This window comes from Falco rusticolus, chromosome 1 (assembly GCF_015220075.1).
Source record: "Falco rusticolus isolate bFalRus1 chromosome 1, bFalRus1.pri, whole genome shotgun sequence".
Taxonomy (NCBI): domain Eukaryota; kingdom Metazoa; phylum Chordata; class Aves; order Falconiformes; family Falconidae; genus Falco; species Falco rusticolus.
Window position 1 is genome coordinate 61,636,819 of NC_051187.1, and position 27,091 is coordinate 61,663,909.

Genomic DNA, 27,091 nt, shown 5'->3' on the forward strand with positions numbered 1-27,091 from the left:
TGACTTCAGTATTATTTAAAGCTGTTTTAGGATTGCTTCATGTTACAGAATCAGTGCACTCTCCTTTTGCGCCTTTCTATCCTGTCCATTACTTATTTGTTAAGAGATTTAGCTTCAAGAGAGAAAATATAAGTGCCCAAGTAGTTTTTGTAGTAATACTACAGAGCTTTTTTCTAAGTGGCTTTCTTGAGAGTATGTACAAGTAGATAGAATGCTTTCAATTGATGTTAAGGTTGCTAAGGTAGACATGTGCAGGCAAAGAAACCCCAGAGGATCATGCTTTTTTTTTTATTTTTTTTTTTTCCATGCAGCCTTTATAAACAGTGTTTGGGAATAATGTATCAAATTCCACATACTATATGCTGCATTCTTAGCTCTACGTTCTTAATTTCTAGCAGCCAGGCTTGCATGCTTAGATTTCTGTTATGCTTCAGGAATGAGTTCTAGTTGTTACTAATATAATACAGATAACAAAATCAAACCAAATATTTAAAAGCATTAGCCCCCCAAATAATCTGGTAAACTTGTTCCTACACTCTCAGCCAGATAAAGCTAGGAGCCAGGCAAATTACTGTTAGTGTTTTTCCAAATGAGTACATTGTACCAGGTTCTTAAATCCTTCCTGTGACAGCTCAGTAAAAAGAGACTGAAAGCACAGCTGCCCTGCTGCCTGGCTCTGAAAACACTCGATCCCAGATTGAAACGGGAAAATGCAGAGCAGTGCTGCTTAGATCAAGTGCAGGAACAGGCATATGGGCTACACAGCTACTGAACTACTGTTTCCATCTTCACCTGGCTTATAAAACTCCGAGAAGGGGTCTGACTTTCCAAACAGGTCCTTTTTATCCAGTTTTCTGCGGGCCATGCTCAGAGTAATCACCCTGTTTTCAGAGAGCTCTTGGGCAGCTATTGTTATCATCCCTTTCCCAGTCAGGAAAGGAGAGAGACCATGGGCCATGGTATGTACCACATACATACTGGTTCAGACCTCCTTTAGCAAGGGAACGCCACTGCTGGTTTGCAACGCAGTTGAGTCCTTACTTGGTCTCAGTGTCTCCTTCCCCAGCAAAATGCATGGCAGAATTTCAAAAAATGGGACACTGAAGTGAGTATGTGTGTGACCTTGGGAATCTGCTTTGCTTTAGGCTGCATGACCTGTGGTACTGAACCCCACATACTTTGGGGTCTGGAGTCTTTTTGTCTTGGGGGTGTTGTTCAGTTCTTTGGCATTCATGAAGCTGGTGGGAAAGTAATAACCCTGCTTCCACCAAGCGTTTGAAGTGTCCAAGATAAAAAAGCCATGTGTGAGGGGCTGCTAACAAGCATCTGGACTGATAGAGATCACCCTCCGTTGCTGACTTAACAGCTGACATTCTGCAGACTGAAAGGAGATGACCAGTTTTGTGGGGAAGGAGGAGTACAAAACATGACCAAAGATGAAAAGGAACTTCAGAAGCACCTTAAGGACCCAGCTGAGATCTTATGAAATCCCTTTGTGCCAGGCTGTCTGCAAAATGCACAGTGCAAGAGAGCATCACGCAGAGAAGACTCTCTTCACGTGGGACGGGAAGGGAAAAGCAGGAAAAACAGCAGTTCCCTAATGTCTCACAGGAAATCAGCGTCATAAACAGAAACTGAATGCTAAGTCATAGTCTCTGCTGTTTTTCATGACCTGCACAGGTTGATGCTTTTTTCAAGATACTGTATTAGATAAGGGTGCAAAAATCCACTACAGGTGTCACTTTTGTTGTGAAAATATCAGCAGTTCAGTTAACCAGAAACGATGGCCCTGCTGCATGCTTTGGGGGGAGGCATTCCCTCCCTCCTGGAAAAAGTGCCTTTCAGAAGGATGGCTTAACAAAATGTCTGCCCGTCTGCAAAGTGGTTCGTGTCAGCCAAGTGTCAAGTGAGGAGAGGAGGTAGAGCCACAGTTTGAGAAGAGTTATGCCCATCCTCACAGCCCGTCAAAAATACTGGCCCCTTATATGGCAGGAAATCCAGTGCGAGCTGAAGTTGTCAGAGATGATTCAATTCTTGCTGAGTGCTCTTTGACTCTTCTCAGAGTCCCAGAATGAAGCTGAGGTCAGGGACTCAGTGACTGCTGGCTACTAGCCCTGCCACAGCTCTGGGAACAGCAGCCTGTACCCATCTAATGTGGATCTGTAGATCTCACCATAGGACTGGCTGACTGCTTGCCCCCAGGTGCTGAGACTCCCCATCTCCAGTGTCGGGGACTGAGATGAGGTACATGTAACTGCATTGGAAGGGAGGATGTGCCTTCTGTCCAGTAATGAATATTTCCCTTCCATGTACGCTCCTACATAGAATGGGCTGAATTATTTCACATTGAGCCAGAACATCTAAACCCATTGATGACATTTCAAGCAAGTGCAGCACTTGTCACATTAATGGCAAAAGCTCCACTACTTTTATGTGTCTCCCCTTTAAGGCTCAGGTTATCAGCTGTAACTCTACCTCTGATTATTTTTGGTAGAGTAGCTCTCACCCACCTTATATGCAAGTAATATGTTTGCTGTAGACATGGTGCTGCAGTCTAATCCTAGACCCATAATTTAAATATAGTAAGGAAAGGGCCAGCCACCTTCAGGGAAGCCTTGCTTGTTTATATCAGGAAAGTATTTGGCTCTGTAAAGACTGTTGTTTATCAAAATTTTGAAATTGCATATGATTATCTTAGATTAAAAAATAAATTATTTTGTAAGCATTTTCTTGGAATTGGTTCAGATATTCAAATTTTCATTGGTCAGTAATAAAATTCTGATAATTTAAATGTCTGCAGTAAATCAAGCTTTTTTTCAGAAGCTACAGTTCAGACATTGTAATTTTAAATAGTTGTAAATATACCCACAGTAACGACTGCAACACCAGTTCCTTATACATAGAAATTAGCCATGATGATCAATATTATTCTTTATTGCTTTTGAATTGATATCAATTTAGAAATTTATTAATATATACTGTTACAGCTCACTGATTCATAGATTTTACAGCTAAAAGGGGACGTTATACCAGTTTGTCTCATCTCTTGTACAGCAGTTTTATACGGTTTCCTTATAGTAGTCTGTTCAAATAAGTGAATCTCACACTTGGAACTTAGGACCTGTGTGTTCTGTTGTCTTTACCTGGCTGTTTTTAACAAGCCCCTTACAATTAGCCAACAATTCGTCACTCAGTGCTCCGACTAGCTCACAACAATATTTTTGCTTGCTATATTGACACAACTAAGACGATGATTCCTTGCATACCTTCCATCTAAACTCAGAGACAGGTGTATTTTGATCACAATATAATCTTGTTCAAGTCTAACATTTTTTTTCTTTAGGTGCTGACTTGGTTTGCATCAATGGCAAGACACTAACTGATTTCAGCAGAGCCAAAATTTAATCCTTGTTTGTATTAGGTTACCAATATTACTATCCATCTGCATTCCTGCAGTCAGGGCTTTTCGCTAACAAAGCCAGTGAAAGCATTCAAAGGCTGCGTGACTGCAGTTTATTGTTATCAACAAGTAACAGGGATTTTTCTTTCAAACTTGAGCTACACACAGAAGTTTGTTATGTCATGTGGACATAAAGCATCTTAGTTATAAGCTGGGGTTAGCCTGTTTAGTCAGAACAACTGGCTAAAGAATTATAAATAAATTAGACTAGCTCTTGGTATTGGAAGTATTTTGTCCTGTTACCACTGAGCTCAGACCCATTCATGAGTTCAGCCCCTGCTAATTTACTGTTTCCTTTTCCTGTTTGTAAGCAGGGCACATCTCATGGATGCAGGCTTGATTCTTCAGAACTTAGAACTTGACGTAGCATGGATTACTCCATCAACAACAACTATATAGCTCATATATGTGAAGATGGGCATTATCTGTGAATACTATCTGGAGGGGAGCCTTGGTTTGGAAATGGCTTCTTTGGGTGTCCCCCTCACTCTCATTTTTAATTATTGCAACAATTTATCAATTAGTTTCTCCATTATTTCATAGAGCTTCTTGTCATGTGTCACTAGACAAGATGTGGTGGCCACTAAATTTTCTGCAAGTTATAGCAGAAAAGAAAAGAGACCTGTTCTGTTCCCACCCTGCCTCCCAGAGCGGGTATTAGCTGCAGGGTCACTTTTATCTTGTGAAACTTTTTTTTACCTGATTAAATTTCCTTAGCGTAGCAAACCTATATGACTTTTGTAAACGTGATTGTAGTTTCCTTGAGGTTTTATGTAAAAATGTATTCAGAACTTACTCTGTCTCCACTGGAAAGAGTTGTCTGCAGAAGTCTGTGGTGCCCTTATAACACTGTAATCCCAGGCAGCTCAGGGAAATTGAAGGAGAATGTCAGGATGGAAAAGCGCAGCTAGTTCTATTAAATCCTATTAAAAAATCATATGAGGAAAAATGAGGTTTAAGCCAGGCTTGGGGAAGCCGTTTTAGAGAAAATTTGTTTTAAATAATCCTTATTTTTACCATTAAGACTACCTCTGTTTTGCTGCAGAGTTGCACTGTGAAAATTTTCAGGAAAGAATAAGAAAATAGTAAAATGATCTGAACTCTGAATTAGTGCCTTTATGGTTATAATTTCCTTTACTTCAGTTGAGTTTCCCTGGCAGAGCTGCAAGGAAAACTCTACCCCATTAAATAACAGAGTCCACAGTACTAAATACAAGCAGGTATAAGTTCTCTCTCTATTTGCAAGCAATCCCTAAATTTTGTTGTTGAACTCCTGGCTTTTTGTGAGTAAATATTTCTAGAAAAGACGGCATCTCACATAATTTTGTAGATTATGCTAAGGGTGCATACATACACTACCACCCCCACCCCCACCCCCAATAGATGTATATGTGGACACCTTTAAACATCTGTCTCGGGAGGTAACAGTGGAATTTGGTGCATTCATTCCTGATTACTCTGGGGCTCTGGAATTTCAGGATCTGACTCCTTCTAATAGGGAATCTCTAGCTGTGTCGTTTGAAATGGTGGTTTAAATAAAAAAAAAAAAGCAGCAGCAATACAGCACATCACAATAGCAAGTTAAATATAGACAAGGATTACAGAGCCATTGTTTTCACTTCTGCTAAATAAGACAGTACTCTTAAAATGGAACACCACTTGACCTTTCAAGTCTCATCAGTCTGTGATTGTATTTAACTGTGCGGGGAGGAAACATATTCCCCCTGGAACTGTCCCCTATTGATATGACGATCACTACTGCTGGGTCACACCATGCACAGCAGGCAGAAACCCAGTGCTCCAGAACACAAGAGGAATCTTGCAGCGCATGGAGGAGCTCTGTCCATGTCCCACAATGACACACGCTCTTTTTTCAACTTCTCTCAGCTTGTGCTCTCTGCTGGCCATCTCAAATCACCACCAGTGCTCAAACATTCAAAAATCACTTACTTTGAAGTGGAAATTCTTGATGTGCAAAGCAAGAAGCAGATCTGCATTGTGGACAAGGTGAGTGTGTTATTCCAGCATGCTGGGGACGTGCCTGGTTTACACGGTGCCAGTTCAGGGACTCTGTTTTTACTCTGTTGTGGTCTTACTCTGTAATGGAAATGCTTTCATTCTTTTCTCTGGGGGATACTCAGAACTTCTTGTTAGTTGCAATCCTTGGCTAATGTTGTCCAAGATTTTTACAAATAATCCCAAACTAGTTTCTTTTAGATCTCCTGGCTGCTCTGTGGATTCTAGATATGTCCTCAGGCTGTCTCTTGACACTCAGATTACAGTGTTTATTTCAGAGCATGATACTTAAACATCTGCTTCAGAATGGATATTAAGTTTTAATACATTTGTAAAGCTTAGCATCTCTGTGATCCTATAGGTTGTTGTTATCTAAATGTACTCAACTGCACCCTACTTACCAGACTGGGCAGGAACCTGACAATTTTTTAAAAGACCCTATTTTTTAAAAAAAAGGCCTTAGCTTAAAGAGGTGGCTTTTTTTTTTTTTTTTTTTTTTTTTTTTTTTGTAACGTGAACCACAAAAAAATAAACTACAGTCAAATTGTATAACTAGGACGAGAGGACTGGGTAGGAAGGAAGTTTACAATGCAGTAAACAACAACTGAAAAAATGCTTCATAAATATTTTCATCACAGTTTCTGTGATTCATTGTCCCTCAGCTGAAGAGCTGGTCTCTTGCGTGCCGTGAAAATGAGAATCCTAATCTATTTTGACTATATGATTTGTCAGTAATGTAGTAGAGTTTTGAGACTTACTGTTTCACTAGAAGAAAAAAATAAAAATAAAAATATAAAATAAAACCCTCTCTTATTCTCAACTGGCAACAGCTGGGATCACTGGTTAAGTTTGCTTCAAGTGTTTAATTTAATGCCTTTGAAATATGCAGGGTGGAATACTACCAGAATTCTAGTGTTCTTGATCATTTTAAGGGTGTTTTTGCAATTTGTATGCCTAGTTAAAGGTACATGTCTCACTTGTTCATTCTTAACCGGGCAAAATATTTTTTTTTGAGATTTTTTAAAATCTAGCCAAAGGGGAAACATGTACAAAATAGTCAAACAAATATGATGACTATTAACGCAGTTCTACTGAAAGTGTTTGCTGTATTTAATTTACTGAGTGACTTTTATGCAGTTATTAAAAAGGGTTATCTAAATACTATACTGAATAAGGTTTCAATCCAAAGAAAGATTGAGTCTTTTTTCCTATAGTGTCATTAAAAGAAATACATTAACAGAAACAGAATTAGGTGAAGAGCCACATTTCAGTAATCCTTCCATGATGTATGGAAGAACTGTGGTCTGCTAGGACAATAGCAGACCTGTGTTTTAATTTTAATCCTGAATTTTGATGAGCCTGAACATTTTCTACACCTTCTCCAAACATGGACTCTGCCCCTGTAGAGGTGGAAAGAGAGTTATGAGTGGTGATTGCAAAGTACTCTGTCTCTCTATAGGGATAAAATACACTCAGAGGAGCAGTAACAACTGTAAACTGAAACTGTTGGCTCAGAAATCTATGTTCAATTTACATGGCCATGGCCAGCAGTACAAACCTTTTTTTTTGGCACAGACTGCCTAAAGAATTGGGATTTTGAATGTGCATTCACCTGGCTAAATCCGTTAATTTGCTGTGATAATCCCTTCCTAAGGCAACCCTGAAAGTAGAGAAGGCGAGTTCCTTAATCCCATGAACACTTGTTCGTATTGGTGAACTTCATTTCTGTTGATTATTGGAGCAAACAAGCAACCATTTTACTGGACTAGACTATCTTCTGCTTAATCAGATATAATATTGATACAGACCCAACATAACACTTCTAATGCCTGTTTTCTATTTGAAAGATGATTACGATTAGCTTAATTTCTTGGGGTTGCATGTAATTATTACCTGTCAGAATTTATAATAGGAGAGAATAGGAACCACAGATTTTTAAATGCATGTATTTACACTTTTACTTCATATTGTTAGTAGTTCACATTATTATGATTTAGCAACTGCGTTTGTAATACTCACAGATTAATAAATCTAAAGGGACAAGCTCTATTGTAATGGCAGAGAGAAGACCCCTTTCTTTCTCCACCTAATAGAAACCCAGGCAGAGTGATTAGATGATTAATACTATGTGGTTAAATACCAGTCACTGCTTCCAGAGGTTTAGTTTCTGTGAGACACTTGCACATGCATATGAATCCTATTCAGATTAGTGGGAGCTTTGTAAAGTCTGCAAAATAATTCTACATCTAACTAGTTTCAGTACTTAGAAAAAAAAGATATCTTGTACTCAATGCGGTGTCAGGGATTTAGAAGAGGTGTGTTTGGCTGTGTGATTTCGAGCAATCGATTGAAATCAATAGGCTTTGGATCCAGCATAAGTAACAGTGAATTAATTCTCCATCTGTAAAATAAAATAACGTTATTTCCTTTGGCTTTCTTACCCATCTTATACTTTGGGGAAGGATCAATCACATATTAAGTGAACTGAGTGGTTACTAGAAGGTCTTGATCGTCTTTAAGACTGGCTTAGAGAAACAGAATAAATACATATTTACCTGGTTTTTAAGCCTGTAAGATACATTCACATCATGCTGCAGGCTTTTACACAGTCAGGAAAGGCAGAAAAAAATATTGAAAGAAAGTAGAAGAGGAAAACCCCAGACATTTTGTCTATAGTCATCCCCTCCAGGAGCTGGGTCTTGAAGAAAAATACATAATCTTGCAAAACTTGAAGTAAATTCACAAGAGTCAGGAACACTAGCAGTTCATTTTGCACATGCGTACTTTGAACATAATATTCTTTATAGGAGTGTAATTTCTTTTATTGAATATTGACAACTTGCCCCAGGGACTTCCCCTACTATGGATATGACATTACTGCCAGTAGTTTGGTGTACACGAGCTTTTCCAGTGAGTTACTTAAAGAATTTAAAAGAGAAATAATAATGTGAGATCTTTTTCCCCGGATTTACTCTTGGTACAGAAATTAATTCTGAGGTGAGAAGTCATGGAGAAGAGGCCTCAGATTTTAGGGGTGGGGAGAGAGGGAAGGAAACACAGACCTGTCTCAAAATTGTTTTCCAGTTATTCCACAAAATGTCCTCAAACTACTTCTAACAAAACAGCAGGCACCAGTGATTTACAGAAAAATGGGGGCTACCTTGGACATCTGGAAAAAGGCTTCAAAAGGGAGCTGGCAGGGAAAACTAATTTAAACCTAGGCTATAACCCCATCCGTCTGTCACTAAAAGCAATATATAAATGCTCAGATACCCTGGGACTGTACTCACATGACCAGAGGTATCCACAGTCTGATGTGATGGCAGCAGGGGAACAAAAGCCAGTGACGTTTTGAGGAGATGTATGGGTGACCTCCCGCTCTGCGCACTGCCCACGAGAGGGCAAGGGTCCAGGCGTGTGGGTCAGCTTGAATGAGAGTCCTGGGTCTGTCTTCCTTCCTTCCTTCCTTCCTTCCTTCCTTCCTTCCTTCCTCCCTCCTTCCTTCCCTCCCTCCCTTCCCTCCTTCCCTCCCTCCCTCCTTCCTTCCCTCCTTGCTCCCTCCCTCCTTCCTTCCCTCCCTCTCTTCCCTCCTTCCCTCCCTCCCTTCCCTCCTTCCTTCTCCCTCCTTCCCTCCCTCCCTCCTCCCTCCTTCCCTCCCTCTCTTCCCTCCTCCCTCCCTCCCTCCTTCCCTCCCTCCCTCCCTCTCTCCTCCCTTCCCTGCTCCCCAGGGAGGCAGGCCAGTGTCCTCACGCACAACATGGCTTGGCTGCAGCAGAGCATCTTGCCTGACCCGAGATCCCTCTACAGCTGGGGCAGGATTTCGTAGAACAGAAAGGTGTTTACACAAGCAGGCAAAGGCCCTGCAAAGCTGGTGGCTGAAAGTCACAATTAGGCAACCTTAGCCAGGAAATTCAGCCCATATTTTGACAGTCAGTCGGGGTTGATAAATAAAGTTTGGGCATCTTGTGAGTGAATCTTCAGTCTCTTCAACATGCAAATCAAGACTGATTTTTTTTAAGGTGTTCTGTAGTTGAAACATGAGTCACACAGGTTTCTTGCTCAGGGAGTGAAAGAAGTATTCAGCAAGGAATAAATCTCTTCTTTGGCCAGTGTAAAACAGCAGGTGAGCCTAGGTGATCACAAGTCCCTTTTTTCCTCACAATTTATTAATTTCTGTGGACGAAATTCCTTCCTGTCTGTAAAGAGGAGAGGACATGTAATTAGTGATTTAGTTTTAGAAATATTTTCAGGGGAAAAAGTCCCCAAAAGTCTAAGGATTCTGGCTCCTATATTACTTCCAAAAAGCTACGCAAAACAACACAACATGCAAAATTCATCATGTCTTAAAAATGAAAGAAAATAATTCCTGTTTGCATTTTTTAACAAATAATCCACATTTCTCATCGTCAGCCACAACTTATGAAAAATACATAGGTACTCAAAAACTGTTTTACTTGTACATTATTCCAAAAGCCTGATGTAGGTTAGTTTTAAAGTTATCGATGTGCAGTGATTTGATTTATAAATGCTGTTAAGGCAACTCATAACTGTTTCTGTTATAGCATTCATTGTATAATATTTTTTTTCTTCAAATTAACTTGTAGTAAAATGTATTTTCCCACAAACATAATGCAATGCCATTAATTTTGCATGAGTTGCTTTTAAGGCAGAAAGTGTTACACAATACAGTTTTTACAGAATAAATCACCTTTGGGGAAACCAGCAGAGAAAGCTTTTTCCCCACTGAAAGCCTCAGAGCTCAGTAGTTTCGTGCTATATGATTTTGCAAGTCAGCTATAAGCAGAGGTGCAAACTCAGGTTTTGGCTGCTATGCAATGTCCCTCCCTTGCAGAGAACTTCTTAAGGCCTACAGAAGAGAGCTTGCTTCTTAAGGCATGCAGGAAGAGCCTCTTTTCTTGGTGTGCTGCAAAGATGATGGAAGCTACTTTCCTACTGTTCCTTAAACCAGCACTCCCTGCACCCAGTGCCCTCTCCCACTGAAATCTCTTTGGAAAACCCAGTTACTGATAGTTAAATGTTTGTGGTTAACGATATATACTGTAGGAACACTTAACTGTATTTTTGTGAGTGTAGACATACCATGCAATGCCGACAATGAAAATCACGTGAACATTGTTATTTTTCTTAAATTAAAGGACTCTTGCATAGGGCTTGTCCTTTTGTTACACAGTTTTGTTGTGCCCAGCATAACACAAGTCTATGCATCAATCCAGTCACTTACATCATAGAATCTTTTAGGTTGCAAAAGACTTTTAAGATCATCAAGTCCAACCACTAACCCAGGACTGGCAAGTCCATAGCTAAACCATGTCCCTAAGCACTGCATCTATGTGTTTTTAAACGCTTTCAGTGATGGCAATTCCACCACCTCCCTGGGCAGCCTACACAACTCTTCTTGCTGTTAAATATTGCACAGTATATGTATTATTACTAAAAGATGAATTAGGGCTTATTCTGATTACTCTGAAAGGCTTGCCTGTCTCTGAAGGACTTCACAAGCATTTTTGTTTGTAAAGCACCTAAAACAATAGTGTCCTTTTATCTGCACACTATGGCTTAACAATACAATGGATTTATACTGGCACAACAGCAAAACCAGATACATGCAGAAATGGTACCTCCAGTATCAGAAATCTATTACTTCTGCCTGCGGGTTGCAGCTCTGTCACAGAAAGTGAGCAGCCAAGAACTGTCATCACCAGTTCTCTTTTGCATAGTCATCTCTAGCAAATAAAAATAACTTCTCACATCATGACTTGGAGGTTAGAGATACCACATTCATTTTAGGTAAGCAAATGCAATCATTAAATAGGCAATGAAACTCTGAAAAGGAACTCTTTGCAGTACCAGGACATTGTCTTTAACATCAGGCTCTCCTCATTTGCTTCATTCTAGGGAAGTATAGTAAAGAAGTCCTTTCCCAGGAAAGAAGATTAATATTTTCATCACCTTGTGTAGTGATGTATTTATAGTATATATTTTTTCCCCTAAACCTTGCCATTGTAGTATTTCACGTCACAGGACTCTATATTCTTTCTTGTAGAGAATAAGTAAAACCTGTGCGTTTCCACAGCAGCCTCATGTCTTGCATAGGATTTTTAAGATTATCATCTTTCTCATTCAAGCATTCTATCATTACAGATGTCCTGCTTCTGGTGCCAAAAATGCCCAGAGGGATTGAATAACTAGCTATGTCGGAAGAGGGGGCTTCCATGGCAAGACCACATGCTGATGCTGAGTCCCACAAACTATGGATTCCCACAGCAATACGGATGAAGGAACCCAGACAAAAAACTGGCTGGACATAGGCTCATTGCTGTGGAAGTCCTCTTTTATACTTCCTTTTGGAAGGAGGATTTCATGGTGTCTTGTGTCATTACTATATGTTTTCACAGCATCCAGCACAATGGGGATCTGGTCCCTGCTGGGAGGCATGATGAGTAAATACATTACATTTACAAACATATTACAAAGTCTATACATTTTCTTGCCCATAAGAATTGAATCTTACACCTACCCCCTGGTGCTGGAGGTGATGACAGTAGTATTTTCTTCCTCAGTTATTAGTTACAGTTGGCAAAGTAGGTAAACATATTCAAATTCCGTTGAAGCAATGCACTACACTCATTTCTTACTGCTCTACTAGAAATTCACATAATTTTAATGTCAATATAGTTTCAAACGAAAAGAGGCAACTAGACATATTAATTTCTGCTTGCTCTTTGCTGTCACTTTTCTTGTTTCAATAGGGCTTTTAAAATAGAATACCTGGAGAAATGGCCTTTGATTTATCTGGAAGAGAGAGACTGGGGAGGGGAGAAGCTGGTAACTTTAGGGCATTTAGCATTTGTAAAGGGATAATTTAAAGAATTACAGAAGCTACTACAAAAGACTAATGCTCCAGCTGATACTAATTTTCAGAGTAGTGTAGTGCCTTTAAATGACATGTTTTATACATCTTTTATTTTAGATAGAAAAGTCTAAGCCTAGGGAGAAGAAAGAAAGGGTGAAATATAATAAATGATCCAAAAAATTAAACCTGATTCAAAGTTCAGCAAAACCAAGAGAATGAATTCTTGAGACACCAGTGGTTTTCTAGCTCTTCATGAGCATAAGCCATTCTGGCCAAAAGGAAAAGCTATGCTACCTAAAGCAATGAATATTGCCAAAAGTGTATCATCTCTAGAGACAGATTCCCAGCCAGTGTGAAAATGTTCTCTTTCCCCAAAAAACTTTACAACATTTTACCCCAGCTGTACATTTGCCTTATTGTATCAAAGGTAATTCACAGATTATTGCAAATTATGAATGTACTAGAGCTGTAGGTGTTTTGTTAGTCTAATAGTTAATCAGCACAACCCACGATGGAAATTTAGGTGTATAATGGCATCTCATATAGGCATTATTGTAGCATTAAAATGCTCCTGCTCATGATTTATTGGTCCATCAGAACATGCTTGAGGTTCTTTCTTAAATCAGACCTGTGATTTTTCACAAAATACCTGAGCCATGTAGTAATGGATCTATAAATATCTAGCAGTATATATGAATGCTATTGCTATAATATATCTGTCTATGTTTAAAAAAACCTGGATTTTTAAAAGTCCTTAAAATGCAAGCTTTCCTTTTTTAATTTATACAGCTCTTGTGCTCCAAGAGAAGTGGCAGTCAGAGAATCTGTACCAGAAGTACAGCAAGCATCTTCATTGCACTTGGTGTTGTGAAAAGTACTTAGTTTTCTAACTGACCTGATGATCTTTAATTGTTCTCATATGTGACCCTGATTTCCCATTCCTTCCTGCTTCCCCTCATGGACCACAGGGTGCTTGCCTTCTCTCCATCTTTCCCTGCCTGCTCTCCCCAACAGAACTTTGGACATACTGGCCAAATTTAAATACAACTGTGAAAAAAAAAAAAAGAAAAGAAAAAAAAAGGCTCAAAAGATTACTTAGTTCCTGCTTGTCTAATGAAGCTGGCGGCTGGGGAGTGCAGTATTTGTGAGCAGGGAGCCCGGGCAGAGCTCAGCCTTCACCCCTGCTCTACACCAGTAGCCAGCTCAACATGCACATTCCAACTGGGCGATCAGCAAGTGCGTGGCAGCAAAACAGCCCCAGTTTCTTGCCCAGTGGAAATGTCATAGGAGACAGGGAAGGGATATAGGGCAGCTGGAAAAGGCTTGGAAGTCCTTTATTAGTAGAAATTAAGGCTTTATTAGTCCTGCTACTCATAGAACCATTTGTTTTGCCAGTACGTGGTTTCCTATGAATTTTCTTCTGAGTTGCCTGACCTCACTCTTGCTTTCTGTTTTCATACAGTCCCCCAAATAGTCTGTGACCATTCCATGGTAAATATGGGTTGAGTTTCTTTGGGTGCACTGCTTGATTTTAAATGTTAGTAGTCTGCATAGGTATAAAAAGCAAACATAAATCTCTACAGCCATTTGATAGAAAAGGGAAGACAAATTTAGAGAGATTTCACAGCTAAGCTACTTAATCCATGCTAGGACTGGCAATCAAAATCCAAACAAAACCCTAAGCCTCATTTTATTCCTGAAAAGAATTGGTCAAAATTAGGTTTGAGCTTTTTTTTGTTTATTTTTGTTAAGTGTCTATCCCAAATGCTGTTTTCTTTGCAAATTACAGTGAAAAAAAAAAAAAGAGTCTTGAATTTGTGATGAGGTAGAATTTGGGAAAGATCGTATTACAAATTAATTTTGAATATTTCAATATATTATGACACAATAAGTATTTCAAGTACAATTTATTTTACAATTTAATAGTGTATTTATTTGAATGTTATTTCCTGTTGGGTTATTTTCCATGGCATGAGAAGCATAAGTTATATTATTTTACACTATCATGATTGATGTGTCATAAAATAATGCAAAAGTAATGAAAGTTCCATACCGATGAGGAATAAAAAGAAATGAAAATGACAAAACAAAATGAATTTTTAGCATGTTCCTGAAGCAGGATTTTTTTTTTTTACAAAAACATTTTCTATTTAATTTTCAAAATTTGAAGTCAATACAAATTTACACATCCAGAGTTGTGCCAGAACAATTCCAGTTCCCCAGCAGAAGTGTTGTGACAGAGGCTTCCAGACTGGTACTGTTAAGCTCTCAAAGGTGTATACAGCAACCTTACTCAGCTACTTACCTAACAAAAGGCTGAAAGGCATGGAGATGCACCAATTCTAGTCAGATTTGCTCAGAAATAGGTGAACATGGTGAATTCAGTAAACTGAGGGATAGCCTGCATGCCTTCTGTTTGCTGGTGGATTGCATTCTCTTTACTTCCACTCTCATCTTTATAAAAGGGAGAAAAAGCTGTTTCTGGTGTCTGACACTTTTTCAGAAAATTTCTTCTAAAGGGAGAGTATTTTTTTTTAATGTAAATACACAGCTAGCAGTGCAAAACCAATATAACATGTTTAGAGACAAACTTGGCTAGTGTAAATTGACATGACTGCACCGGGCAAGCATGTGTTTATGTGTATTCTTAGATAATTTGACCCATAATTACTGGAAATATTAGTCAGTTGGATTATTTCATATGCCAGAATTCATCTAGGAGATTGCTAAGTGATACAGCCCTCTCTACTCACGTATACTGGAACTGACCTGAGGTAAAACCATAGTTCTGAATATCTCCAGTTTCTGGAAAGACTGGCTTTAGATCAGAGCTAGCTGTTGGTAGGCAGTTCACTGCAGTTTACCAAGTGAAATATTACATTCTGTATAAAGCCTTTGTGTAGTTGCTGACAACACTTATCTATATGTAGTTATTTCTATGTTATTACCATGGTGAGCTCATCCATTTATATCTCGTTAGACATGACCAGCACACTGGTTTACCAAGCTAACAAGAGAGCAGTATGGGACACACTGAGAGAAGCTACAGTAAAACAGTACCCAGTTTTTAATATTGTCTTTGAAAATTCACAATAAGAAAAACTAATCTGATCTAGAAGCCAAATTCATAAAATATGGAGATCGATTTGAACAGGTGTTTCCCTGATAAACTTTCTGTGAAATTCTGTTTCTAATAATACAGCATGGTCTCAAAGTAAGGACAGGGTGCAAAAACATTAATGATGAAGTATTTCTTTAGTGCTGAATTTGGAAATTACCTGGCTTTCTCATTAGCTGGTTAACTGTTTTGGGGTCAGATCCTTGGCTGCAATAATCTGATGTCACGCTTTTGAACAACTTTACCCTGGCTGAAGATGGGGCTGTCTGTGATTAATGAGCAGCTGGAGTGGCAGAATTTCTGAATTTCTGCAATTATGGAAAATTACTGCCCGTGGGAAAGTAGGTGACTCAGCAGTGCAGTGGTACTGACTTGTCCCAAAGAGAAAAAACATTCAAAGGGAAATGTTGAATGAAAGATCACGTATTTGCTAAAATTCTATTATTCAAATTCTTATTGATATTCTGCTAACCTTTAACCTCTAAAAAATGCTTTAGTGGAAGAACTGTGTGATGCAATTACATACAGATCACCAGATGTGTTATAATTCCTTGAGTTATAAATGTGAAAGAGGTACAAAAGTGGATAACTATCTGATTAGCTTGCACTTACAAAAGGCAGTATTAAGTTCCCATAATGTCTTCCACTTATGCTATGACTCAAGGAAAAGCACTAAGTTACTAATACAGTATTTTAAATCTTAAAAAGAAATGTGATGCTTTGTGCGTTGCTGCATAAAGGAAGGACAGAACTGGAATGGATGACCCAGAAGGTTCTTCCGCTTTTGAATTCCTGAAAAATGAAAAGTTGCCTCAAATGGAAAAGTAAAAGTATTTTGGCTGTGAAGGTATAGGAAAAACAGGATTTGAAGTTTTTAAGTTGTCCTTTTCTGAATGAAAAGTGTAATGAATACAACCCACACCTGTAAAATCTGCATTTCTTCATAACATTTTTTGTGAAGAAAAAGTAGTCTTGAACCTTACACATGATAGCAACTTACTAGAAAGTTAACTATATTTAAAATCTGGTGTTAAACTGCAAGTCTAAGAAGCTGGAGGGAAAACTGGCTTGACCATCACACATGGAAGGTATTGTGCCAATCGAGAGCTGTTTTTACAATGAAATCTGTCTTGTTTTAAATAAACTAAGGGTGGTCTTTCACTGTTTTCCCTTTGAAAAGTGCTGAAATAGAGGAAAAGGAAGGTTATAACACTTCAGAAATACTTTAAAAGAATAAAAGGCGAGTAAGACTAATAATTGCAGTGAAATGTTCCAGGGTGGTTTATTCAGTTAGCACAAAGGGTAATAAGAGCAGATGCTGTTCCAGTCCTTACAATTCTTTAGCTTGTATTGACGTACAATGAAAAGAACAAAAGATAATTAATGGTCTATGAAGAGGACACTCTTAGTAGTAAGCTCATGTCTCAGCATCCATCTTCGCGTTGATCAATATTAGAAACTATAACTTCAACAGTTGTTTTATGAGGCCTTTAAAAAAAAGGACACAGAATTATCAAGATCATAAAAAAATGTATTTCATTCTTTTGTGACTATAGCCTCATTATTCTGCCTGCGAAAGGACACTGCAATTCTTCTATGTCATAGCCCATCCTGAAGGGGAAGGTATTTGTGTTATTTTTCAACTTGCCGTCTGTGTAGTTTGTCTCAAGTGCAAGGGTCCTTCTTTAAGCCAGCTGGCCCATAAAACAAATGCCTCCCTGCCCTCCTGGCTGGCTGTGTGCTCCAGGCGTTCCCTGGGCACACGCAGCCTGGGCAGTGTGGTGCCATGCAGCGCTGCCAGACTGCAGCCAACAACCAAGTACATGCCCTGCCTGGGACTGAGCTGGCAGGACTTAAACCAGCTCTAGCCTAAAGCAGCTTGGATGCGCTCGGGCACAGCAGTGCTCTTGCTAACAAGCTCTGCCTCTCTCATAGGTGTCATACAGAGCACATTCCCCTCCCCCCTCCCACCCCCCAGCTGCAGCTACAGGGTTCAAGCACCAGCTTTGGAGGTAGGGGAGATGGTATGTGGTGGTTCACATCACACCGCGTGGATATGCTCACGGTTTCCTCTGCCACAGCAGGCCATCGTAAGCACAGATCCTGGCAGGCACTTCGTAACTCTTAAACACCTAAGGCATGTGAATAGTTCTGTAGGTAGACCTAAAACACAAGCTTAAACTATTTTTTCCATACCTAAAGTCAGGTGATACAAATCCAACGGTTGGCATAGCAGGATTTGGAGGGGAGAAAGCACTAAAAGCCTCAGAACGATAAATGGGAGAGGGATGTAGAAGTAGAGCTGCTGAGAAGGGCTGGACTAGAAATTTTGCACTGATTGAAAGCAACGCTGCCTTGAAGTTGACATACAGATCATAGAATCATTTAGGGTGGGAAAGACCTTCAAGATGATCAAGTCCAACCGTTTCTCAGAAGTGCAAGATATGGAGACCATGAGTTCTGTTTTGAGCTAGTTCTGCTCTGTGACTGTGCTAAGCTTAACAGTCTTTCAGCTTCCCTTGACTTCATCAGATGATCAGCTCTCCAGAGCATGGGTTGGCCCTGGCTACTCTTTCCCAGAACCCAGCATGATAAGATGCTGACCTCTTGTAGGGATGCAGGCCCTGCAGAAATGTGGCTTATACTGTATTTAGACAGGCAGATCATCCTCCATCACATCGGAAAAGATCATCCCATCCTTGAGCTGGCAATGCCAGCTCTGAAAACCCGTACACTTGCCCTGTGCTAGGACACATGAAAGATTTCGATCTGCTGTCATGTGTGCTGTAAAGTCGTTGCCAGCTAACAGCACTTGCATCCATATCTGATGGATTCTGGGCTCCAGACCTCACAGGTGTAAGAAAGCAATTTCAGATATTTTCAGAGTTTTTGAAAACACAAAAAAACCCCTATCCGCCATATTCATGTCCACAGTGGTTGTACGCATTACAAGAAAAGACTCTTGCAGGCTATGGGAGATGTGCTGTTCTACTGGATGTTGCATAGAATGGCTTAAGTGCAATGAATACAGATAAAATGTTTTATTTTCTTTTTGAACTGAGAAAGATGAGATGGGTCCTTCTATTGTTCCCTGTAGCTAGGAAGGAAAGGGGCACAGCTGGCATCAGGAACTGCGAGGGCTATGTCCCTTTCCTGGCCTGGTACAGTTCAACACGGTTTGAGTGCAACAGAGACCTTGATGATGTTGGGGAAGGGGAAAGGGTACATCCTTGGTTTCAGGGAGTCCAGTCCCATCGCACTGGAATTGGCATCGCTTAGCAGGCACATCAGAGAGACAAGTCAGGGTTTAAGTAGAGATTCACTTACAGCACTTTTTGCAAATAGGGACTTTGCCAGTGCCCAGTAAAACACTCTGTAACTGTGGAAAAGAAAGTGTTCTCATCTAAACCCAAAGAAAAAGCTAGAAAAATCTGAACTTTACATACCATTTAGCACAGATATAATTTTACAGCTTTAGATTATTGAAATCTGTACTGAGCTCTCTGTCTGTTCATATTATTGCTAGAAACAAGTTGACTAACTCCTAAGCATTAGTGGCATGTATATTGTATATTTCTGTGGGGTGTCAGATTGTATAAGAGGAAAACTTTTCTTTCTATACTGATTTGTTGTCTTTGAGTCAACAGTTTTATTTTCTTGAATCAGTATTTCTCCAAACTCGGCCTTTTCAGTGAAACAGCAGGTGCTGACTGATCTCTACTAGCAGAATTTCTTGTGTTCTTCTCTATGATTTTTTTGTATGGTTATTGTCAAAATTCAGTAATATCACTAATAAGTAAAATAGATAAATATCACTAATAACATTTGGAAGAAGTGGGGCTACAGTCTAAAGATGGTGCCAGGTTCCAAGCAAGGCTCAGTAAGTCAATTAACTTAAGTGTAGAGTCCTAACTAATGCAATGAAACAGCAACTGGATTGCCCAGCAAACCCCATATAAATCTTTGGGTGGGAAGAGACAGACAAACTTCTGCAGAGCAGAACCTGTGTAACTGCCAAGGAGGCTACATCAGGAAACTGCCACATTCTGGTTAGACTGAGAGAACCTGGAGATGGGGTAAAAAAGACAATGGATGCCCAGCCAGGCAAAATGGTGCCATGGCTGTTTGTCTACCTCAACCCAAAGAAATTCTGCTGCTCCTCAAGATTTTGCTGTATGTCACCACCACTTCACACTGGTATTAGCCTATGCTGCACAGGTCCCTAAAGTCTCCAGGGAAGGTGGTTTTCTGCATTCTGCTGACTGCAGCGATGAGGTATCTCGCTAGAGCTGAAGCAGATACCCATAGTAAAGACACAGTTTAATTTAATTCTTAGTCTCTGTGCTTAAATGAACAATACAGAATCAGTGTCAGCTGCAAGGGGACGGTCTTGTTAACACCAGACCCTCATTTCTTGCCACCTCAATCTCAAGCTCAATGTACTACTTCCTGAAGGGTTCCATTGCTTTTCCTTGTAAAAGCAAGGTACTTCTAAGTTTTTGCTGTAGTAAATTCTGTCTTTGTACAGAGTGTATTAAGAAATCAATATACATAATAAAATAGAGCCTAAAAGGCCTCCAGACTACCATCTAACACTGCGACACTTGAATTGCTTCAGTGCACATAAGCAACAGCGTACAGAAGGAAACTAATTCCAGGCAGAAAGGACAGAACATGCCATCTTTGCTACTGGCCCCTCAAGAAGATGCTTTCCTGTCTGTAACAGACATGCACCAGCATGCTTCAACCTAACTTTAAAGCTAACCCTTCAAGTTTTCCCACTGGTTTGATCTTGAAGGCAGTTATTGCTTCAAGCAGCACAAGCAGCTTTCCCTCGAATCCTGGGATTATACCCTTCCACTGGCCAAACAGAGGTGGTCCAGGTAATGTATAAATCAAATGTGGACAACCCTTAATAACATATCAACATCTGAAAGCAAATTTTCTGATTTGCTTTATTCTTGCCTAAGGAACTTGCAGACAAATGGAATAATCTCTTCATTAGAGGAGGCCAGAAGGGATCCAAGAGTGAAGATGACAAAAACATTAATCTGCATGCATTTTGTTTTCTTTTCCAGGTACCTCCATCATCCACCCTTCTCGATGTGAAACACAAATTTCACAAAGCATGTAAGTACTATGGCTAGCAGACTAGAGGCATGGTTAGAGGCCTTTCAGCTTGGAGAGACTGCCAAATTTATTTTTCATGAAATCTCACACAAAAGCTGAGACTGGCTTGACAGCTCCAGTGCTAAATAAGAGCAGTGTTTGGACTAAGGTTCTACTGTAGCTATAGCAGACGTGAGAGCCTGGAAGAAGACTGCATAATTTATCACTGCCAGCCCATGAGGGGCAATACTTTACTGCTTTTTTTAGCATTACACATTGTCAATTGAAGACCACAACCGCATTTGCCCTCATAGTGTTACATTAGATAAGTTTCAATAACATTAGACTCCTGCAAGCTGGCCATAAACAGACCATGCAGACCAAACAACTACTCTAGTGGGGAACTCGAGCACAGATGACTAAATGACTTATCTGGGCTTGTGCAGGCAATCTGAGAGACTTCTCAACTGACTCAGCCACGTCCAGTTCCTTAAAGGTTAGGGCAACCTCCCTTTCTTCTAGCACCACTTTTTTTTATTTTTCATATCCCAGGGAGGGGGGTGGTGTGGTAGGGAAATAGCAGGGGAGAGGGCAATTTTTCACACGTACAGACTGTATATATGGACCTTGTACCTGAGAAGAAATAAGAGCAATCACACTCCAAAAAATCCCTCTTTTCTCCCTGCCAGAGAACAGAACAGTTTTGCTGGATACTTCCTTTCTGCCACCTCCTAGCCACATGCCTCCAGCTCTTACTAGAGGGAGGTGGTTGGAAAGGTGGGGGAAAGAGCAATGAAAGCAGCTAAATGCCAAAATCTGATGGCATTTACCTCTATCCACTGAATTTCTGCTCAGGATTTGGGGGAGTGAGGCCAAATATACCTGAAACCTCCAGAATATACATGTGCGTATAGTGTGCCTTGAGTTCTGAAATGCTAAAATGCTGCTGTATCTGTGTTTGTAGGGGTCCTAACTGTGCCACCCTTGCTCCTAGACTGAAAGATGTTTCTCCTAGCCCTGCCTGTGGGAAGTAATATGCTACTTGTGATGAGGACTGTTAACCCCAAGTGTCACCCACGTTTGAGATGTGTGGGTCTGTGCAAGGCCTATTAACTTGAACTAAACTTCTTAGAACTGCAGTTATTTAGTTGAGCAGAAGGTGCAACAAGAATTGAGGGTTAGAAGTGAAGGCCAGAGGAACTCAAATTAGGAACATGTTATTTGGTTCCAAGAGGCAGGATGGTTTACTGTTGGAGTAAGCATCTTAGATGATGGGCTTTCATTATTTAAAAAAAAAAAAAAAGAAAAAAGAAAAAAGAAAAAAAAGAGAGTATATTCAACCAAAGGCTGGATGTCTTCTAAAAAAAAAAAAAAAAAGACAAGGTTTAGTCAGACATTAATACTCAGACTTCAGAGTAGGATAAGTAGAAGAAATGTTATGCTTCCTCTCTATCCACAGAATTTTATAAAACACTAAAGCTGAAGGATTCTGTGGTTGCACAAAGGTTCAGTTGATGAAGCAAAAGGCTGTTGACCTGACTGCTCTAAAAACACTTGTTTTCACTCCCTTTAAGGACTTGCAAAATGCAAAATGGTAAAAGTTCAGAAAACCCACAGCTGAATATGAAAAGACTGAACGTGTAAGCTTTAATATTTCAATAAGAGGATGTCCTCCCATCAGTTTGTGAAATGCAGTGCATTTCTGCCTAGACTCTCTCTAAGTCAATTGAAACTGGATTTATATATTGATGCAGCTTAAATAGTTGAAGATCACTGGGGCAAACGTTTATGCCAATTTCACTGTAATGAGGTTTGTAATGGATTTGGGCTAAAATGGTGCAAGTATGTGTGTAAGCCATTTTAGTGGCATCTGTTTTCATATTTAGAGGTAGCTTATTCCTCAGATACTCTCAGTGATGTGAGCATAAAGGAAGACAGCAAGCAATACAGCAAAGCACGATGTGAATTGTGAACTGAAACTCTGACAGTGCAGCGTTCTACAGCACATGGAAGGGCTGGCATGTGCCTTCAATGCTTTTTCAGTTCTCAAGTTTTTATGTCAAATCCTCCCATTCCTGGGAGTACACTATATCAGTGTCCTGTATCCTCTCTTCCCATTCCAGCTCATTGCTTTGATCTCTCTTTTCCAGTTCAGCCTGGATGTTGCTGTCTCATGAGGTTCCCCCCTCCTCCTCCTTTCCCACTTACAAAGAACAAACCTTCCCTTTTTTCTCTTCATATAATTTGGCATATGACAGCTAATAGAATACAGTTCCTTCAGGCCGGAACTGAGAAGGGGCTGAAGCTGATCTGTGGATGCTTTTGGTTAGCATGCTATTTTGTAGTAGCTCATGCATTCATTTCTTTCATTTTGTGAGTGCCAGACTCACATGTTCCCCTATAATGTCTTGCTAAAACACACTCCTACGCACACCCCTTTACAGTCTCTCTGTCTTCATACATTCTCCTTTGATCGCCCATGCAATTAAGCTTTCTCCTCAGCTGGTATCTTGTCAGCCCTTCAGTGAGAGGAACCCCTGTGCAGCAATTTCAAGGCATCATCCCTGTCACTGATCAGTTTTTGCTGCCTGATTCAAGACAGGAGGAAAAAGACTAAATTATGAATTGCAGCACAGGAGGCTGTTAATTGTTAAAACAAAAGAAATGGGATGCAAGTGACACATAACATGTTCTTGCTAAGTAGTTCCTAAGTCAGTCAAACATTAGTTTGGATCTTTATTTATACAAAAGGCAGAATATGGACTTGGAAGTCCAGGAACAAATACTGAAATACTCCTCGGCCCTCACTTCAGCAAAATTGTCTCCACTGAAACAACCCCAGCAAAGCCCAATCCTGTTCTTTCTGTGTCCCTGAGTTCAGGGGGGTAATTCCAGTATTATCATTGGAGATTCGGGGATTTATGAGCTCTTACTGGTGAATAACAATTTAAGATAAACTGCCATTTCCATGAAAATTCAAAGGCTTTCTCTAGACTGAAGGCAGCTGTTTTGAATCAGCCCCTGACCACTGTATCCACTGCCCCTGACAGGGACCAGAGACACCAGCCAGGGTCAGCACAGAACAGCAGTTTCCCTGTTGCAGCCTTCTAGCCATCAGCTCTAGGGGCTTTCTGTAGCAGATGTTAGATCCAGGCTGCCACGCTTAATAGCAAACATCACACCTGCCCACCATGAATCTGTCTAATCCTCTTTAAAACTACTCACAGTTTTGACCTCAGCAAAACCCTCTAGGAAGGAGTTCTACAATATAAGGATGTTGTGGACAAATGTCTACGCTTCTGCTGCTTGATACTTTCTGCCTGAAATTGAGTGGCAGCTGAGTGCCTGGGTCTTACTGGCCATCACACTGTATTATCTAAGGTATGGTCAAAGAAGCCTCAATCAAATTGGTGCTATGCACTAAGTGACTTTACCAAGCCAAAAACCTGTTTAAGAAGGAAGCCTCTTGTCCCATTTTCTCAGTTTCTTATAATGAGTTAGGTGCCTGGCATTTTCTTTATATATAAAGATTATATTTTCAATGGAGAAAAAAATACTTTGTAGGCTAAACTTTGCAAGCTCTTGCCCTTGGCAATAATTCTTCACCTTTAATTTATTTTTATCTTTGCAAAATGTATTGGACTGCTGGGGGAGGAAATCTTATAGATAGGAAATGAAAAACTGTAATAATAATGCTAATTCAAGTATCACATAACTAAAATAAAATACCTCTAGAACAGGTAATATAGTGGAGTCAGTGATCATTAAATATGTTCAAGGTTACTGCTCAAAAGTTGCTGAAAAAGCTCTTGAAAGAAGAGGGGGAAAAAGATCTCAGCAATACTGTAACAAACTCATGAATGCAGCCTCCTGCCCCAGGAGGCAGCACACCTAGAGCTACCCTTTGAAGTCAGAAGAGTGAACTTGGGGAGGCCAGAAATTGCCCCCTAGGTGGAAGAAACAGGCAAGGAAGGAAGGGCAGGTGGAAGGGAGCATGGTGACAGGTGGGATGGAAGCTGAAGAGAGAACCGAAAACATCACGTGCATAGTATCCTGGTCTGCGGAGGGGAAGGAGGTGCTCAAGGAATAAGGAACATTACAAGCTGCCAGCTGTCCCAATAAAATACTGACTCTTATTCAGCTCCAAAATTGCAGGCCCCTCCATCTAAGCTAACAGATGTTACATAGGACATTTAAAATAAGCAATATCAATGAAATAAATTATTAAGAAAGAAATTGTCAGTAGATGGCACTCAAGAATAAACAGCATCATTTCCAGACACTGAAACTTTAGAAGTCTGCTATACCATCTTACAACTGCTTCAGACAGGCATTTCTGTAGCAATCCTGAGAGCTATGTTCCCTAGAAAACCACTGAGATATTTTCTAATGCTTTTCTGTAGAGAAAGGACAAAGAGAAAGACAGTGCAATTCCTTCTTCATGGTGGGGACTAGTCTCTCTTTTAGCCGCCTCCTTACAGGTTTAGGGCAGTGTGTTAGGATACATTCATCTGCCAGGTTTTACCTACTGCTCTCATCATGCATGTTCCCTAGAAGTCAGAGGAGAACAGCTAGCCCCTTAGATGTCATCACCCTGCGGACCACCTGGTCAGAGCATAATCTGACTCCCTGCACAAAAGCAAGGTCAGAGGCTCCTGTGCAGGCCCTTCCAACATGCCATTTCACTGAGTCTATCAAACACTCCCACTGACTTCCAAGTGCCTTGCATAAGGTCTTTATCACCTAATGCAAAGACATACCTTCCCATTTAAGAGGATAAACATAAGCAAAAGTACCATATCACAGAATTCTTTTCCAGCTGCATGGGAGGCCTGTGCATATTCTCCCTCCTTCCCTTTTCAAAATTACCTGTTACTGCCTCCAGCTCACTTCTCCTCCCAGTTGCCTGCCAGTAGTGCTCAGCTCAGCCAGGGCTGAACAACTGGAAGGACAGTGCAAGCAGGTTCTTGTTCACCCAGAACCCTAAAGCACATCTTCAAAACACAGAACAGCAGAAGCCAAGTTAGCCTGGTGAAGAGCAAGAAGGATCTCTCATTGCTTAGAAAACACAAGGTGAGCCTTATGAGAGGAGCTTAAGGCAGATGAGGTATTAAAACTAATCCTGTAGTGGAGGAGGTCCTCTTTTCTCCTTTCCAAAAAGTCTGCTAAGGGTTTTCACGCTCTGAATCTGAAACTTTCCTGTTTTTAATGACATCTGAGAGCTAGTAGCATGATTCCCAGAGCAAGAGCTTAAGCAATAACTCTGTATTTTGCCAGGCCTGTACTAAACACAAGAGCTGGATGCAGAGCTGTTGCTGGAAAGGATGACTGTTTGTACTGCATCACATAATTCCCTTCTAGAGGCTGGCTGTGATGTTAAACTGCAAGGCTCAGAGAGGTGAGAAAGGATGCTTTGGGGATTAGTCATTAAGAGCAGTACCAGGGAGAACGGTGACTGCTAAGCCAGTGCCTTGCCTAGCGGCTCTGTATAATCAGGACTGTCTGATAACACAGTCTTGCTGAGAACCTGCAGTTCCTCTGATTTCTCCTCACTGTCTGTTACAGCTGGATTCTCAGGTTGAAGAAAGTTAATGAAATCTGTCAATTTTGATGCCTGGAGAGACTCATGTGCCCAATGAATACACCTGCTGGGGACTCAGAGAGGCTGAATTATGCTATTTACAGCTCTTGCAGGCTGATTTCATAGCCTTGGCCTGTCAATCAACCTGGAACCCTTCATGTGTCTCACAAACTGAAGAGACCCAAATAAGTTATATCTAGGGCATAGAGCCTTCCAGAAGGATATTTCTTCTGTCCTGTATTAGATCAGGCTTGGAAAAAGCCAAAATTGTTGAAAGGCGGCCACAATCTGATCCTGCCATGAATTCCTTTGTGCTGGATGCACTCCCAGACAGAAAGACAGCTACAAAGTCTGTGGCTTTTAACAAATCTCCAGTTCCTTCCTCCTGATTTTTATGCTAAGTAGCTCACACTAGCCCAGAGTAGCATTTCAAATCCATACATGAATGAGTTTTCAAAGGGACAGGCACTATCTTGCTGTGCATGCTGCCTGGCTGCAGAGCTCATATGCCCAGCATTACTTCCCCAGCTCAGATTCATAGAGCGCACTGGGCTGGCAATCATATCCAACCCTTGTTTTAAATAAATTTTCTCCTCTCTACATTCATAACAACTCAATCGGAAATTAACAATGAAGGTGAATCACTAGGGATGGACAGTTATTTCAAATGGGCACTAAGAAGTACGGTGATTTCATCTGGGTAAATTGCTCATTCATCTGTGTTGACTTTGTAAATGAAAATGACTAGATTAGGAGGAAACACAATGATATTTATTTCATCTTATATTTATAATTTATTTTTATTTAGTCACTCAGCAGATAGCGATAGAAGACTGGTTTATGACAAATTTCAGTATCCCTCAAATGACAGAATTCTAAGCTCTTTATACTTTTCTATGCCTGTCAACACAACTTAGTTTATTAGAAACTCCT

General features: G+C 40.3%; 1 protein-coding gene across 3 annotated transcripts in view; it reads left to right on the forward strand.

Annotated features, from left to right (window-relative positions):
• Positions 1–5,131: 5,131 nt before the first annotated feature.
• The window catches only part of TECRL (trans-2,3-enoyl-CoA reductase like), a 67,789-nt gene continuing 45,829 nt past the window's right edge, over positions 5,132–27,091 (forward strand). For all 3 annotated transcript variants that reach the window (XM_037381733.1, XM_037381749.1, XM_037381740.1), the window contains exons 1-2: positions 5,132–5,467; positions 20,547–20,598. In XM_037381733.1, coding sequence (XP_037237630.1) covers positions 5,234–5,467; positions 20,547–20,598 — 286 coding nt within the window. In that variant the 5' untranslated portion in view covers positions 5,132–5,233. The remainder of the gene's footprint in view (positions 5,468–20,546; positions 20,599–27,091) is intronic.